Source organism: Scatophagus argus, chromosome 4 (genome assembly GCF_020382885.2).
Source record: "Scatophagus argus isolate fScaArg1 chromosome 4, fScaArg1.pri, whole genome shotgun sequence".
NCBI classification, from domain to species: Eukaryota; Metazoa; Chordata; class Actinopteri; family Scatophagidae; genus Scatophagus; species Scatophagus argus.
In genome coordinates this window covers 19,873,923-19,891,732 of record NC_058496.1, presented here as the reverse complement: position 1 = coordinate 19,891,732, position 17,810 = coordinate 19,873,923, and the positions used below count along the sequence as shown (strand labels likewise).

General features: G+C 40.5%; 1 protein-coding gene and 1 long non-coding RNA gene across 2 annotated transcripts in view; both read right to left on the bottom strand.

The window, feature by feature from the left end:
* The window catches only part of LOC124057778 (citron Rho-interacting kinase), a 43,591-nt gene extending 30,976 nt beyond the window's left edge, over positions 1 to 12,615 (bottom strand). Inside the window, exons 1-11 of the mRNA XM_046386332.1 lie at positions 12,519 to 12,615; positions 10,721 to 10,864; positions 10,269 to 10,388; positions 4,489 to 4,659; positions 4,204 to 4,257; positions 4,023 to 4,076; positions 3,133 to 3,273; positions 1,982 to 2,107; positions 1,152 to 1,247; positions 529 to 645; positions 211 to 320 (exon numbers count right to left, since the gene is read on the bottom strand). Of these exons, the coding sequence (XP_046242288.1) occupies positions 211 to 320; positions 529 to 645; positions 1,152 to 1,247; positions 1,982 to 2,107; positions 3,133 to 3,273; positions 4,023 to 4,076; positions 4,204 to 4,257; positions 4,489 to 4,659; positions 10,269 to 10,388; positions 10,721 to 10,864; positions 12,519 to 12,527 (1,142 nt within the window). The 5' untranslated portion in view covers positions 12,528 to 12,615. The remainder of the gene's footprint in view (positions 1 to 210; positions 321 to 528; positions 646 to 1,151; positions 1,248 to 1,981; positions 2,108 to 3,132; positions 3,274 to 4,022; positions 4,077 to 4,203; positions 4,258 to 4,488; positions 4,660 to 10,268; positions 10,389 to 10,720; positions 10,865 to 12,518) is intronic.
* Positions 1 to 17,810, bottom strand: part of LOC124057782 — a 1,110,263-nt gene that overhangs the window by 698,755 nt on the left and 393,698 nt on the right. The window lies entirely within an intron of this gene.

Genomic DNA, 17,810 nt, shown 5'->3' with positions numbered 1-17,810 from the left:
GAGATGCCTCCCAAGCTATGTCCTCTATAGCCATCTCTCGCCCTTCATCTTATGTCATTATGACTGAAGCAAATAATAATATACTTGGTATAATCAACAAAAGGCCACAGCTTTAACTTTACTTACTACTTTCATGGATGGAGGTCTTGAGACATTTGAAAGTTATTCAAATGTTTTTGAAATAAAAGTGTTTTGTATATCAGTACTTACATGTTTTTCTGGGTGTAGATACTGCTGTTGGCTGCCAGCTTGTTGGCCTCAGACAGCTCAGCAATTCGCTGTTCCAGGCTGTTCATCTTAGAGTCCATCGCATTTATGGTCTGAAGAGAAATTATGGATGGTTTTGACTGTTTAAATTGGTCATTCAGTCAGATCTTCACTTCAGTGGCTTTAGATCAGATTAAGCTGTATTATTCTGTGCTTTACAACAACATACCCCAGATTGGTCCAAACAACAAATCCATGTCAGTGTGATAAATGTTAAAACACGCCTGAAATAGCATCAATGCCCAGCTCGTCAGTTCTTACCGCCTTCTGTTCACTGATGATGCTGCACTTCTCCCGCACCTCCTCCTCATATTTGCTCTGACTGGACTCCAGCATCTCCTTATCAGCCATGTCCGCCTTCATCTGGGCCTCCAACACCTGCACAATGCCAGGCAGCCCACAGAACCATAACCAGGATATCACTTAACAGGACAGAGAATGTGAAGATGACATGTAGATCTCCCAAGCACATCCATAACTCAACAAGTTGAAATATGACCACCAAACACGGCACAGGGCAATTCCTGTGAATGTTAGAGCTGCAACTGAGTAAGATTTTTTAAGACAACTGTCTCAGAAATATCACAGTTTCACTGCAGAAAGTATAGCACACTTGCAATGACCTGAAAAGAAAACAGAAGGGTTTTTGACTGGTTCAACACTTTATCATAATTTATAAAATATTAAGTCCTGACAAACATGAAACTTGATACTTCAATGCCTTAGATAAGACACTGTACATATCAGAATACTATGAAACCCGGTTTCATAGTATACCACTGCAACCCTAGTGAATGCAATACATTTACCTGCCTGTTGTTTTTTGTTGTACTGTTTTTTGTTGTCTGTATGTGTGTGAGTATTTATGTGTATTGAAATTCAACCTTTATCTTGTCTTCATAGAGCTTCTCCTTTTGCTTCAGATGAGTCTCCAATCGCTGTGCTGTGGCTTGGGTCTCTCTCAGATTCTCCTCTAGCCCCTGCACGAAAATACACATGCGTCATCCACTACATAATAAAACACGACAACAATGTCATGCACGGCATTGAGATCAACCTGACCCTGTGACCATTTTCGCTTGTTCCAGTGAGAAAAGCATAGGTGGAACTAATGCACAATACCCAAGCCCTGGAACAGGTTCAGCTAAATGGAACACAGCAATTATTATGTCTTATTAACTATTATCTAATATCCTGTACACCTACACAGAGGTCTTATTGTGGCTATACAGATCTCTGAGCAGGTTGAAGCTGGGACTAGGTATGCTGGGCTTAAGCAACATGACTAAGCTCCATGATCTAATATGAACTGGAGTCTTTCTACATAGAATTGATCATCACGCCCTAACAGATGCTACAAAACTAACAGGACAGTGAGAGAAAAGTGTCATTCATGGGCAAGCTGTACACACCCACACTAAGTAGGTACACTAATGAAAAGCTAGTGTGTGGGTGTACCTTGCCTGTAGGGGGGGTTTAAAATGGAAAAATAATTTGCAAAATTTATTATTGTATGGGGTAACTCTGTGCCCCGAGTAAGCAGAAATAACAGTTTACATCCAGATCATCCATAGATATAATAAATGATAAACTGAGGTTTTTCAGAAGGATTATGTAAAATAGCACTTCCTCTGCAATGATGACAATGAGTTATGTTTATCTCACACCTCCTCTGATTATTTTAGCTCCACACAAGTAGCAAAAGGTGAGTTACCAGAATCTTATCTGCCATCTGCTGGATCTGCTGGGCCTTGCCCTGGATCTCGTCTTTCAGTTTAGTCTCTCGACGCTCGACAATCTCCAACCTTTTCACCTGGTTCTCAAGAGTCTTCCTACCATCCTGCACACACGACGGGCACAAGTGACACACACACACAGACTGACTTACAGTGTTTCTTTAAGTATTAAAAATATAACCTCAGTGCAAAAAAATGATTATACATAATAGTGCTATTTCTGGATGTCAGAGTACATTTTGCAGAAATGCTAATTAGACTCCTCTTCAAGGAAGAATAGAAGACATACTCTAGCAGGCACATCCATTTGACTTGTTATTGGTGTACCTCTGCAATGTTTATATCTCATTATTCCAAGTTCCTCATAATGGCTCCAAAGAACCCATTTGCATGTGTGATGTGTGAGAGGTTGTCAGAGCTGTTTAACTTTCATCACTCCTCTCACTCTTCTGTCCAAATTAACCTATGCTAATGACCAAATTTACACATGAAGCATTTTAGAAGATCTTATAACAACCCTTCAAAAGAAGAAAGTATAATGTAGATGTAACTATGGACACTGCATGAATGAACACATGATGTATACATGATGATCAGACATTATTTAAGCTGATGCTCTGAGAGACTAGGCCAGCATTCGGTTCTGCATTTGACATATCTGCATATCTGTATATTTATGAGACGATGTTGATGTTAATGCTTGTACCTGCGTGTGCTTCATGGCACACAAGCCCCTGCTAACAGAAAAGACTCACTTGTTGATAATAACACTGAAGGACTTCAGTAAACAAAACTGTTCTGTTAAAACTCAATTTCATATTTGTTTTTTTGTTTTTTGGCAGGAACTCAATTAAAAAAAAAATATGATCATATTAAACAAACATTGAGACTATCTGCCATGCTGTCATACCCTCACATCACAAATGTTGCTTGGAAAGGTGTAAAAACAACATGCTTATACATATGCACTTTTTGTGCTTAACAGATACTCAAGCCAGATTTATTTCTGCAACACTTTAAACAAAGAGGTGCGTGATGTTGAACAACAAATGACATTAAACACAGACTTATGAAAGAAACAGAACATATATATACCAGGCTGAGTCTATTTGTACTGTGTGTGAGGTACCTCAGTCTCACGGAGGCGTCGACGCAGGCTGTCACTGGAGTCTTCCTTGTTCTGTAGCCTCTCCAGATCTCGCTCCATGCGCTCCTTGGCTGCTCTCATAGTCTGAAGGAGGTCTGTGGCCTCAGCACTGGCTTTTACCGACTAGGGGTTAAATGAAAATGATCAGTTAAGAAGTGTGTCTGTTGTTTACACAAGCCTAAATGTCACAGAAAGGCTTTACTAATCATGTCTAACTTAAAAAATGTGTCTTATCTGTGATACAACATGGCAATGGTTAATAACTACACTAACTAAAAGAACAGAGTCAAAATATAAATTGTAAAAACTTGCACTAATACAATAATTGTGTATAATAACAAATCGAATATATGAAATTCATTAGTTGTATATGCAGCTCCTATATATTACTAATATGAACTCCTTTGAAAACTGTAACAAACAAAGTTATTTTAACCATAAAGTCCTACCCTACTGATTATTTTATGAACTGGTTCGCAGTCAGAAGCAAACCTACCCCAAATGTGGGCTCAGTCAGCCTTGAATATCAGCAGCACAACCTCATGTGCTCTCAGAACGGATGGTACTTTTAAATATTCATTTGTAGGAAAAGACAATTAGGATGAAATTATCTTTACAAATGAGGCAAAACTGTTTGATTGCTGATAATTAAGCAGTCACTCTAGCTTTAAAAGACAGCTTAATTCGGGTCATAGACCATATCTGACCACAGTTTAAGAGGAAGACGAAGAGAGAGAAAGGAGGAGGTCAGGGAGGGTAGAGAGGGGGTTTATATAATCATCTGAAAGTGTAAAATGCTGTTACATCTCTTGCATACGAAAGCACAAGCCCATATAAATTATTCATGAATCTTCCCAGCAAAAATGTTCTACCTTGCTGAGCTTTTCTTGAAGATCCTGGATCTTTGTCTGCTGCTCAGCATTGGTCTGAAACATGAACAAAAATATAGTCATTATTACATGTAAAGAGTGATATTTATGCCCTTATCTAGACATGTTTTTGTAGTCCTCTCCAATCACAGAATTTTATTAACTTTATAATATATATAACTACCTTCTCCAACTTCATAATCAGGTCCTCTCCTTCTGCCTTGCCTTGCTCTTTGGCCTGTGAAGATATAGGAAACTCTGAGATCCCTCCCTCTAATGATCATGGCAAGTAGACAGTAAGAAATGTCATAACGACCACATCTGCGTTAAATATCATGATATTATATTGTTTCCATTGAGTTACACTGCGATTGTGTGCCGTACTCCAATACAGAACATGTACAGCACATCACTGTATGATGTGAGCCAAAACTGCTTCCAGTGTGACAGCTTTAGTTACAGTGCAGACCTTCTGCATCCTATGCTGGTAGTCGGCAGCCTTCCTCTTGAGCTCCTCACTCGTCTGTCGAGACTCTTTCAGCTCGGCCTCGTACAGGTCGCTACGGCGACGTGCAGCAGACAGGTCCTCCTCAAGTTGTCTGATGGAAACTCGCATCTCCTCCAGCTGGGCATGATATTCCTGCAAAAGACAAAGAAACCCCCTGCATAAGAGGAGAGGAGAGGAGAGGAGAGGAGAGGAGAGGAAAGGAGAGGAGAGGAGAGGAGAGGAGAGCTATACACAACACTAACAATGGAAATTTCCAATATGATGAAATTAAGAATGCATTACACTTACTAGAACACAAACCTCTGCCAAAGTGTCCCTGGAATAGGAGACACTCTTTTCGAATTCTGGCTACTTGTAACCACTTCATCCAGTTAACATGACTATTTGACTATATCAGCCATTAAGGCTGCCCTTCTACCAGTGCAGCAAATTTTAGAAAAATTGGCAGAGCAATTGCTATATCTCTTAAATGAAAAAAAGCTCTCATCAGGTCCAGTGTTGTTTGACCTGAACCTTTTTTTATTTGAATAAAATGTTCTTGTTAAAAGCCAGTGCGTCATTCATAAGAGATGTACTTTAGATATGCTGCTTTTACAATTCAAGACAGCGGAGGCAATTAAAAGCCTTTGTTAAAAACAATAAATGTGATTGTTTTTGGTAATGGGAGTACAAGAAACACTTCAAATATGGTAGCAAGTATACCCACAACAATGGTTTAAAAAAGTCAATGAACAGGGAACAGAATGTGGAGAGAAAAACTTGATCAGCCAGAATCGCTTAATGCACATGTCTGTTTGATAGTAATTAGTCACAGCCTAACAGATCTAATTTCAACGTCCTCATCAGCTTACAGGGCACATCAGCCCGTCTGTCAGGTTAATAAAAAGTAGCAGCCCTCTGCATCCAGGGAGACTGATGCTCTACCAACACACATTAGAACAAGTGAAGTAGACAACATCAGACATAGTGAAAACAAGGCTAAAATAATTAAGTTAAGGTGGAACGGGAGGTTACAGATGTAACCATGGTTCTTTGAGTAAAGCAGCCAGCCCATGTTGGTCTTCCAGATGGACAGGGACAGACCTGTGTGGAACGGGTAAGAAAAAACAACAGTAAGGTGGGTGTGCACAGTACAAAATTGCCAACGCCTGACTGATTATTTTGGCTCCACAAGACCAGGTTGACAGTTCTCATCAGTGAGAACTGACTGAATCTCCTGGGAACTATCTTTCATCAGGCTGTGACTTCCCAAGTCAATAACAGCTATAAAAGAGTCACTCAGCATGTAACAATTAAAGGCAAGAGAATTCAACTTTCAACAACGAAAGCCTTGTGGAGTACTGAAACAGTATTCTTTTATTAAATGTTCTGTCCTTGGCTCATTTAGGTGTTGCCTTAATAAGAAATGGTAAAACATGCATACTCACTGGTCTTGGAATTTAGTCATTGCAGATCATTTGCAGATCATTTACTCAAACTGAAAACACTCCACTGAGAGCAAATTAAGACATGAACACATGCAAAACTGTGACCACTATCAATTCATACTACAGTTTACAGATTTAATACCTCCTAGAGATGAAGGCAGACCTTCATCAATAATCACCATAACTAAAAACAGACAAGCCTTGGTTACTCCACATGCTGTAGTGCAGGCATGTCAAACTGGTCCACAGGAGGGCCGGTGTGGCTGCAGGTTTTCTTTCCAACCAAGTAGCAGCACACCAGACTTGACTCATTTAATCAACTGATCAACGTCTTCAGACAGTTGATTGGTCAAACGGTGTGCTCTTGGTTAGTTGGCACAAAAACCTGCAGCCACACCGGCCCTCCTGTGGACCGGTTTGACGTATGTGCTGTAGTGGAATGCATGGGGCTGTGGCAAAATCAATACTCAGCACCGAAACATTCTTTAGCCTTTCCAAAAGCAAGATCAAAAGAGCAAAGCATGTAAGCCAAGCAGCCAAACAGGGTATAAAATAAGAACTTTTAATATCACACTCATGTCACACTTACGGGAACAAACTTTCTACATGTACTGTACATTCGTACAGACATTGCATTTCTTTATCTCCATGTCTTCTACATGGATCATCAACTCAGGCAACCTACGACAGTGCTAACCACTGCACCACCGTGCTGCCCTCTGAATATAAATATTATATAAAATGTTGGGAACCAAAAAAAAAGCCTTTCTAATTGCTTTAGAGCGGGGGTGCCTAAATTGTTCCCCTAGAGGGACAAAACTTAATGGTGGGCCACAGTCCAAAAGCAAATACCTATTGTATTGTATTGTATTGTTAAGATGCAAACTCGTACTAGGATCCTAAGTTCTCCCACTTCACTGACATCCTACACATAGTGCCACACCTGGTGGGCCAACTGTGGTCCACAGCTCCCACGTCGGACAGCTCTGTTCTAAAGAAAGGAAACCACTTCAACATATTTGCTAGGACTTAATGATACACACTATACATTAGCACTGAGTGCAAATCTAACTTTATTAACATGAATGCAGACACAACTTTTATGTCTATATTCATTTAATAATGAACTGCAGACTTTTTAAACATAGACCTGTACAATTGCAAGCATAGTTGTTTCACCTTGTTTGTGTTAACCCAAGTTTTCCATACTTCCTTGCTCTCATGTCTTGCAAATATTTGCAGGTTTTAACAACTCTGGCAAGGATTTCTTTTCTCTGAAAATGAATCTGTATCCAATCTCTATTGTTTGTTGTTCAGGCACTGCATGGCTTCTGCATTAAAATGATAACCACTGCAGTCACATGACAGAGCGTGGGAGACAGATGCTTTTCAAGATGAAATGCCGGATTTAGCTGGCGTAAATACCCTGCTGAGAGGCACCAATAAAAACACAGAGCCAGATAATATGCATGAGCAACAAACTAATATAAATTGGAAGATACAGACTTTAGCCCTAGACTATCATTTTGTTTTAATCCTAATTGATTCATAGAAGGTTTGCTTTGAGAAGGTTTGATATTTTTAATTCCTCCCCAGTTACACCACAATCGCAATCAGCTGTACACATACAAGATATGACTTCTTTAGTACCCTAAATGTTACATACAGTTCCAAGAGGACTTCACAGGAAGATAGACAGAAACCACCACACAGCTAAAAACATACCTGAAAAAAGACTGACAAATATAAGCATGTAACTATAAAGTACATACCATGAGGCAAAAATATATGTAAACATACAATAGTAGCAGAGAACATAACACTGACACACTGAGTTTGCCCCTCACAGTGTCATTTTGCTTGATATCCACGTTTCCTGTTATGAGATGCTTAGATTAAGCACAATCTGTTGACCAACATGAATCTTTACTTACAGCTTCTGACAATCCTGACAGTGGTGGTGAGTATTTTGCTCACAGTGTTTCATTTTACCTGGTGCCTAAAAAGAGCCTGCTGGCAAACTCATCTTCAGCTTGGGTAATTCAGCAGTCTATTTGGTAGCTATGCTCACTACAAATGACAAACTAGCAATCCAATATGTCTACAGTCATGCTTGCTCTGTGTAGCTGTAATCAAGGTGAAGGAAAAGTCATACTCAGCTCATCAACCTTAGCTGCTATACATGCTAGAATTAACATTAGCATCAAGGAGGAAATGATCAAATACCTTCTTCTGAGGGCCTCAAATGAGAAGCAAACACAATAGTGTGGTATGAAATCCATTTCAGACTAGGGGGTCTGTATGCAAAAACACTTTCCAAGTCAAACAATGTGACAGCGACATGCCTACCTCATTTAGTGAATGACCAGGTATGTTGAAGTGACAACGCAAGTGGGATTTGAACTTCTCCTCTTTTAAGTTCTTTTTTTTATTTTTTCCATCACCTTTTTGTGTGTACAACTGCGTGCAACACCATCAAAGCCTTCCAGAGGAGACTGTCCGAACATGTGCACCCTTATCACTGTTTGTATGATTAGTTTGTATCAAGACCGCACACACACACACACACACAGAGGAGAGAAATCAGAGATGTAGACATGCTTCTCCTCAAAATGTGGTCATTCAGAACAGGAATAAACACACGTGTCCTCAAACACAGCTTGCATATTATTGTTTCAATTAATCCTCGAAGGATAGGTTCACATTTTCTCAAATCTGTGTTAGTCAAGTCTGCCAAATGCTTGTTCATCATTCAATCTGTTCATACCTTCCAGTGTAAGTGATAGGGGACAAAATCCCCAGTCCTGTTCTGTGTAAAACTGTATTCTCTAAAGGGGCTTTTTGCCTGGGTGACTTCAAGTGGCTTCTCCTGTCGTGCATCCAAAGCTCAGTTTCAAGGTCCTTGTGAATGATCCCCTTCTACTATAATATTGTAATGTCTAAAGGTTACTTTTGAACTTCAATATATGAGAATGAATGATGCCAATAAATTGCATTTTTTTACATTGGAAATGTTATGTGTATGCACAGTTCAGTATATTATGAAATAATTTTAGATTTTCAACACTGTCTCACCAGGGCAGTTTAATGAGATAACAGATAACAAAAAGCTCCATTCAGGACTGGGTGTATCCCTCTAACACACATCATCAGAAATTTTAGGATGGTATTTCAAATGATGGTCAAAAATTTCTCAAACAGTATGAGCTAAGGCCCCAGCACCTCATCACGACAGCCTGCCCACTACATCAGTGCTCTCTCCACTCGTAGGTATAGGGCTCTCATCACCATAGCAACCACTGCACAATGTATTCAGTGCTTGGTAACCAGCACTCGTGTAGGCTGTGAAAAAACAGGTTGCTTTTCTATTACCTTTTTTCAGGAAAAAAATAGTGCATAATGCAGCAGGAGGATAATTTTTCATGCTCTCTATCTGTTGTCCTAAACTGTCAGTCTTGGAACAGCTTAATTCTCGCAGTTGGTAACACTCGATCACATGGCGCTGCCACACATGGAGAAATGTACGCACACACAAAAACACTCATACATGCCACATACTCATCACATGAGATTTCAGTAATTAAGGGTTGTGGTTACAGCAAAGCTCCCCAGTCTGTTGGTCCGTTAATAGTATTCCTGATTGCACACTGAATTGACCCCTCAGACACTTGATAAACAGTCTTTATACTATGTATACTTTATAATACAGATCGCACAACCAGCTCAGTCTGGATTATATTTCACAAACCTCTTGGAAATCTCTTCACAGCTACATGATGAACCTTTTTCAATGAAACAGTATAGACAAACTGCATCCTTTTACTGTATATTGTTGTTGGCAAACGAATTTCAAAAGCTAACAATAACTCATATAATTATGGCAGTGCAACGTGAGGTATTTCTGACCATGCTGTACAGGAGGTGTTTAATGTTATGCTGGCTGCATCCCTGCAGAGAGTTTTTGGGGTTGAAGAAACATGTGCCTGCCTAATCAACACTTAGACCCCGCAAAATCAGTTTTGATTATACCGGCTCCATCTGACTGCCGTTAGGAAATACTGTAAACCTGCTTCTCCTCCTTACAATCATTCCTTTGACGTTCCCACGTCATAGGAGGACATAAAAACAAGAAAATTTCTGCCACTCAAGAGAGATCACTCTATTTGTTATATGTTTCAAGAATTGTACAATGAACAAAGCTCAAATGAAATCTTAAATGTAACGTCAAGTAGCTGATCATTGATTTGCTTTGCTGTGCCTCCGTTTTGATCCCATGATATCAGGAGTAAGATGACACCCATGACGCCGTCCTACCTGCTCTTTGATCTCTTGCAGCTTGTTGCTCTGCTCCCGGATGTCATGCAGAAGCTGCAGCGCTTTATCGTCCTCCTGTGACACCTCCATACGAGCCTGCTCCAAGCTGCGCTTTAGGCTCTGAAGCCAAGACATATACGTGTTCAGTCAGTTGACGTCTTGAGTACATTGAGCTAAAAGTAATACAGTCTAATGCAACAGCTCCGCAGTAAATGGTGATAACGTGAAGTTTTTGTCGAACCTGTTTTAAACAGGTGTCAATTCTACATTTTTAAAAAATGCTGGGCTGTTGAAATGGATTGTGCTATGCTGCTAGGTATTTCTAATATTTTGTCCACCCATATTATATTAATAAATCTCCTGCCATCCTGATAACCTATTTCACCCCAGCACACACGCACGCACACACACACACACACAAACACAGCTGTATTAACTACAGTCCTACTCACACTACATTCTGTGATGTAGGTTGCCAGGTCCTGTTCCAGGATGGTCCTCTGCGTCTCTGAGGCCTTCAACTCTATATCCTTCTGCTGCAACACTGACTCAAGGTCAGACATCTTCCTCTGGACAAGTGAGATTTCCTGCTCAACCTGGATACAAGAAAGTAAAGCAGATAAGGTTTTTTAATGGTGTCCTTTGAATTGCTGTGCGAAGGTTAAGGTGTGGGTGTTTGCATGTGTGTGTGTGTGTGTGTGTGTGTGCGCCTGTGTGGATGTGTATTCCTGTAGTCGTGGGGACAAAAATCTGTTTACACAGTCACATCGTGAACCTACCTAACTCCCACTTTAGTTATGGGGACAAAATGCAAGTCCCCATAATGTAAATCATTAAATATTAGGATGAAGATTTGCTTTAAGGTTAGGCTGAGGTCAGGGTTTGGTTAAGTTAAGGGTTAGGATTGGGCAGGTAATATTTATTGTTATGGTTAGGTGGTGGTTAAGCCTCCAGGAAAAGAATTCTAAGTCTATGTAATGTCCCCAAAAGTGATGGAAGCATGACTCTGTCTGTGTGTGTGTGTGAGCAAGTGTGCAAGACTGGATTTATTTGGTAGCACATGTCATTGGTAGCGATTGATGATACAATTAGATGCCATTACAGCATTACAGGGCCTGAGCACTGGAAACCAAAGAAACAGCAGGGCTTGCTGCACAGCCACCCATGCACAGTGACAGCACTTAGACTTGGTGTATCGCTAACACACAGTCAGAACACAGACACATGCTCACAACAACATGGTGCCACAGCATGGGGTTGGAGCCAGTAAAAGCAATGGGTCAATATTGTACTGGAATCTGACATTGCTGCAAAGAATCACCAAATACTTTACAAAACAATTCAACAATTTCCAACACATTTACGAGACAATCCAGCAATGTTGTATTGTGATCTGATTATGTTATTATTATGGATTCTACATAAGACCATTACCCAGAAGTCTTACAAGAATAGGTCTGTAATTCCCTAAGAGAAGTACTTCCTGTTCGGCAAGTTTCTTCACACAAACTGTAAGCTGTTGGACAGAATGATATGAACCACGTGGTAATTCTACATTCAGTATTTTGTTACAAAACAGTATAATTGTCCCATAACTGTGTTTGAATCTCACCACCAGCCAGTAGAGCAAATCCACCAAAAGATTATCTCTACCACAGAGACTTAACACATCTAATGTAGAAAACAGACATTAATGCAACTTTAGTAAACAAAATGACAATTATTTATAAGTTTGCTTTCTTTTCTGTCACTGATATTAAGAAACTTTGGCAAAAACATAGTTTATAAAACACAAAATGCTGTATATGGAGGACAAAGAATAATGAAAATTGATAACTGAGTTGTGGGAGGACAGACGCATGTCATAACAGTGCAAACCATGTCTAGCACATCACCAAAATGTTGAGTCACAAATAATGTTAATTAACCTGGTTTGACCTCTCTTTTCAGTTTTTCTATTGCAAGTGAACGATCATTTTACATTTTTTCACAATCAGTAGTGCATACCTGTAAAGAATGATCATATTGTGTCCAATAATGTACTTGATTCTTGTTTTTTTAAATGTGTGGCCTGTACGTCAGTGACAGATTTTTGCCAAGATGGCCCCATTTTTATAAACAGTCAGAGTGATGTTGATTACTAAAATACATAAACACACCAACTCAGCTACAGTGTAAAGGCAAACTGACAAACAGATGGCTCATTTAGCTCACTCTGGAAACAAACTCTTACCATGTGAAGAGTAATACCTGTGACATGTGTCCGGCAATTCTGGCTGCGTTTTTAATGAAGTTTTTCCAAAGAAGACAGTCTTATCTAAAGATGTTGATGGATGCAGTCACTAATCTGTAGGAGAAGAGAACGTGAAGAGGGGATGTGAGACAGTGAAAAGGGAGAAACACATGACAGTAAACAGCCTTTATGCACAACCTCTCTTGAACACTGAAGGGCTGACTCAATGCTCTTACGTAAAACACTTACCTTTTATAATCATACTGTATAGATTTAGCCTGTCAATGTGAACAATTTACCTTCTGTATGTGTTCTGACACTCACCATAAAAGTTACAGCAGACCATTGAACTTGTGTCCATTTTTCTCATTAAACAAATTGACCAGGTAATACATTAAGCCCTAGATTGCAGTTGTGAATATTGCAATCAAAACTTGATAAATCCATGTTGATTACAAGTAGCTAATCAAGCAAACTAGCAGAAGTATGTTGTTCACAGTTTGAGAATTCAGTGAGTATACCACAAGAGATTCATACTGCGCTGACCAAATAAGTGCTTGTATTCTAGCTTAACAGAGACTATAAATAGCCTGCTTGTGTTCACGCAACAGCCTCTTTTACCACCGCTGGATATATTTGGCAGCTTTTGTGATCAAGAAGCAGGCAGAAGAATGAGCGACAGAGGGAGAATGTCTATTAAAAGCAGAGGCTCACCTCCCACTCTTCCCAACAGTAACATGCTCAGCTCCAGTTCAACTAATATGTGAACATAGTGGATTGTTATGTGTTTATACCTTTTTCATGAATGTGTTCATGTAAAATGTGGGCTCTAGTGTATACTGCCTGTAACAAGCACAACCATCGCAGCACTGCTGTCCAGAAGATGGCATTCAGTAGGATTTGAGTTCAAAAAGAAAACTATGCAGACATTGCAGGTGAACAGTGGACATTTAGAGATGACTCTGGTGCTTACTCTTATTTCATCCAGAAATGTGATTGCTGCCTTGTGCCTTAAGGGTCGTTTGGGGGGTCGACTGTTCAGTAACACAGCAGGCCACACAGCGTGTGACCGAGATGCATCAGAACACAGCCTAGCTCTCCAGCTTCACTGGCATGACATGACGCAGGAGCAGGTGGCTTGTACTGAGTGATGATGGCACAAGCAGAGCGTTAGCTGAGGTGATCTTTCTCTGGCACCTCCTGATCTTCAGCCAGTAAGCATGTTGCATCAGTGGCACATGCTGAAATTCTGTTTGGATCAGATGAGATGTCAAAATGGATTTATTGCTCTCAAACCGGGTGGTAAAGTAGTTATGAGATCCCCAGGTGCCCTCCAAGACACAGAGGAATCATGCTTGCCCCTGGTTCATCTCTCCTCTCAGAGCTCCAACTCGCTACTGAATCTCATACATATATATGTGATGAGACACCAACAATACTGCATAATTTAGTGTTGTATACTACTTAACAATGTGGAGAACTTCCTCAACATCCAGCCAGTGGTAAAGTTGGTGGTTATACGGTGCCATTCTAGCATGAGGGACCAGATGGGACTCAGATCTGGCTGTCTTCCTCCAAGACTCAAGTGCTAGCTGACTGCCCATAATGAGCTGAGCTAACAGACTGTGCAGCTGGGCTCCTCCTTTGCAATAATTAGCTCCCTGAAAGCAGTTACTAATAACTATACTTTTAAAAAGCACATTACAACTACAGAAAAGCCGGTTTGACCACTGAGCCAGTCTATCTGTGCTTGCCGATTTTAACCTAACATTTTCACACAGTCCAAAGAACCACCATCTATTTTCCGTGGTTTTACAGTATGTGCAAGCAATACAACTGCAGTACCTACAATCAGAAATGTTCCACAAAGAATGCATGTTTATGAGGAGCTAATCAACAGCAGAACAGCAGTATTATTCGCTGAGGAACATTGGCTTCCAACTCAGTCGAGGAGCTCTTTTTCGTGGGTTGAATAATATGTGCTGGGCAGTGAGTCAGAGTTGTTGAAGAGGAGGAGAGTGGATAGAGGTTGCATCCCAGTCATGGTGTTGCTCTACATTCAGTCTACAGGGTGACCAGGGGCCAGTGCTACTGTATGGGCTGTAGGCAGCGCTGAATCACAGACCTGTTGCAACACTGTAGTGGCACAGATTCTTCTCTAAAAACAAGCTCACAGTCGTTCTCCCATCTACTCCTCTCTAGTTTGATCTTTCAGTCCATCCTCTCCACCAATTGTCATGACAACAACAAATTAGTTGTACCACAGTCACGCAACAAAGACTACGGGCTCAGGCTTCTGCCATTACAACAGTTACCCAACTCAAATGTAGTTTTTCAGCCCCGAAATTTCCTTCTAAACACCACCAGCTTTGAAGATTTACCCTAGCCAATCCGTAAATGCAGCGTCACCCACAGAATCTGTTTGATAATACATCGCTGTATGTTTTTAGAGGTGCATAGTAGGTGTAGTGCATTTGCATTGGTTAGCACAATTCATGCATTTGAATACATTTCAATAGGGAAAGAAGGTATAAATACACTTAATATAATAAAAATGTAGTTATTTATTTATTTATTTTTTTGTTTCGCTGATATAACCAAATGTTAGTTTCATAGCACAGCCTGCACAAAAAGTAGTTCTCTGATGTTACAGGAGTAACAACGTGATTGCCTAAAAAAAGTTAAGGTCTTGGCTATTTCCTAAAATTAGATTTAAAAATATAAATCACAATATTTTGCCTTGCTCACATCGAAGGACATTGAACTGTAACCCCCTGTATTGTAATATGTACTGTGTCACCAGATTCTTGACAATACACAGTCCTGCATTTCAGAAGTTTTAAAAAGTATTTTTAGAAGAGCAAATCAAATTGTACACAGTTCACACATAAGTGTAACTAACTGCCTCAGAGATGCTGCAAGTGGTACTTGAGATTCTTATCCTTGTGGCCTTATAGTTACAGCAACACATGCAAAGGAGTAAATAAATAATGATCAGCAACAGCTATTCTTCATATATGAGCCAGTAAAGGAAAAATCCCCCTGAAAGTGGTTAAAAATTGGCAATTGCACTTGCAGTTCTCAAGCCACAATTTTCTACAGGAAGACATGATGTTTTATTTAATATCTTTGGATCCAGTTTTAAGTATCCAGGGGAACTTGCTGTAATAGAAACAGCGTAAACCCAGTCAACTACAGCTTTAACTAATATTATTCCTCAGCTGTTCATTGAAAAAGCTGTTGCATAGCGATTATCCTCAATAACAAGGTGGGTTAAATGTGTCACTAAAAACCCATTATTCTCTGCTGGGGCCACCAAAGGCACAGAACTACACCTCAGTCCTCTGGCACTGATGCATTACCCATTTGTTGCAGTCAGGCTAACAGAACATCACAGTCTATGAAAGTGTGCTGAGCACTTGGGAAAGCACTTCAAAAATCCAGTGCATCATTATATCACAAATCCAAATGACAAAGAGGATCAGTGTGGGCTTCTAAAGGAGGCTTTCGGGAAAATGACACTTGAGGATATGGAGCAGTAGAGCTCTCCCTCTCATCACAACTCACATTAGTATTGACAGATGTGTTCTGCAGAGAGTTTGTTTCTTTTTGACTATGCACAGGTGTCCCTCATTTCCTCTGTTCCATCTACCACCAATTTGATCTGCTTTCCCAAACAGATAAACACAGATTAAAATAAACACCAACAGATGTGACTGCACAGTCTTCCTGCCAAACCTTTAACCATTTATGTAATAGATATATTCTACATGTTTTATGCAGCATATAAGGCACACTGTGCGCTAAGAATGAAACACATCGTAGTGCTGTACCTAAAGCTTCTATACAACTTGGTATATACTGTGATCACATATCACTTCATCTTGTATATTTTTTTCTGTCTGTCCTCTTCATTAACATTCTGTTTTGTTCTGAAAAGTCCTGTCAGGACTGTAATTTATGATCCAGCTGAATAGACAGCAGGAAGAGGCAGCAAGCTTCCTTCACCTCTCCTCTACCCTTGGCAAAACCTGCTGTTACCATAGAGATACATCCCTCCAACCACAGTCTTTGTCCTGTCGTACTTTTTAATTTCAGCTTGCTTTCTGGACTGAATCTAACCTCACCAACTGGAAGTACAAAGTGAGCTGAGATCATTTGGAAATGGTGATGGACATGCATGATAGACATTCAGATAAAGTTTGTCTCAAAACTTCCTCGGTCTTGGTACATAAGATAAGATTTCTGAAAAACATGACCATATACAAAGAGTGCAGAGTTTGAACACCACCCCAGGGAGTGATAGCCATCTGTATGAGTGCATGCTACAGTAAGCGCAGCGATGAAGAGAGATGGGCAAATAAAGACACAGCATTTCTGTGTCGTGACCAAGAATAGCGCTCACTCCTGATTGAAACGATACAGCTGCTGCATAAGCTCGGTGCTGCTGATGCTATCTCATCACTCCATAAATCCTTGGCTGTAGTGTCACTCAGTCAATTAGTCAGGTAATAGTTCCAACATGCTGAGGTGGAGAAAAAAAACAATGCACAGTAGCAGTCCAGAGCTGTAAAGCAAAGATACTCGTTTCATTCTTTCCCCTACCAAGTCATCACCCTCATCACCTTCCTTATCTTTGACAGGAGCAGTACTGTAAGTAAGATAGTATAGTACTTACAAGGAGACTGCTACAGCTTATGGATTTTCTGTGAAGCTCCTTAGACGCGGCACCACCTTGTCCAGTAAACCCATTCATGTGGGGTGTCCCTCGGAAGCCACCAGCCAGAATGAGAGCTTCGCTGGTTCATCAAATTCGGGGCTGTCATCCTCACTGGGGAGAGAGTGGAGCCGAGAGGAGAGAGAGATATGCTGTGGCAGGGCAGAAAGCTGTGAGGCAGCGAGAGCGACTGGAGATTACTGTTAACAGAGAGACAGAGCGGAGGAGATAGGGAGGGAGTGGAAGACTACTGAGAAATTGAAGGAATTGTAGAGTAATGCAGCAGACTGGTGGTCACATACTGTAGAGTGTGAGAGGAAGCACTCACTCCCCCCTCCTCTCTTCCCTGTCAATCGCTCACCCTTACCCCCCCACACACACTTTTCCTTCCTCCCCCTGTACTGCAGCAGCCGTCACTAATCACACTAATGTATGCAGCTCGACACACAGTGATAACAGTCGGCTCCCAACGGTTGCAAACTACTGTATGTTCACGTCAGTCACTGACGACCCCTTAAATTGTGCAGCTCATTAGTGACTAAATACAATGACCCCCTACTAAACCTCCTATAAAGGAACAGAAGCAATGCAG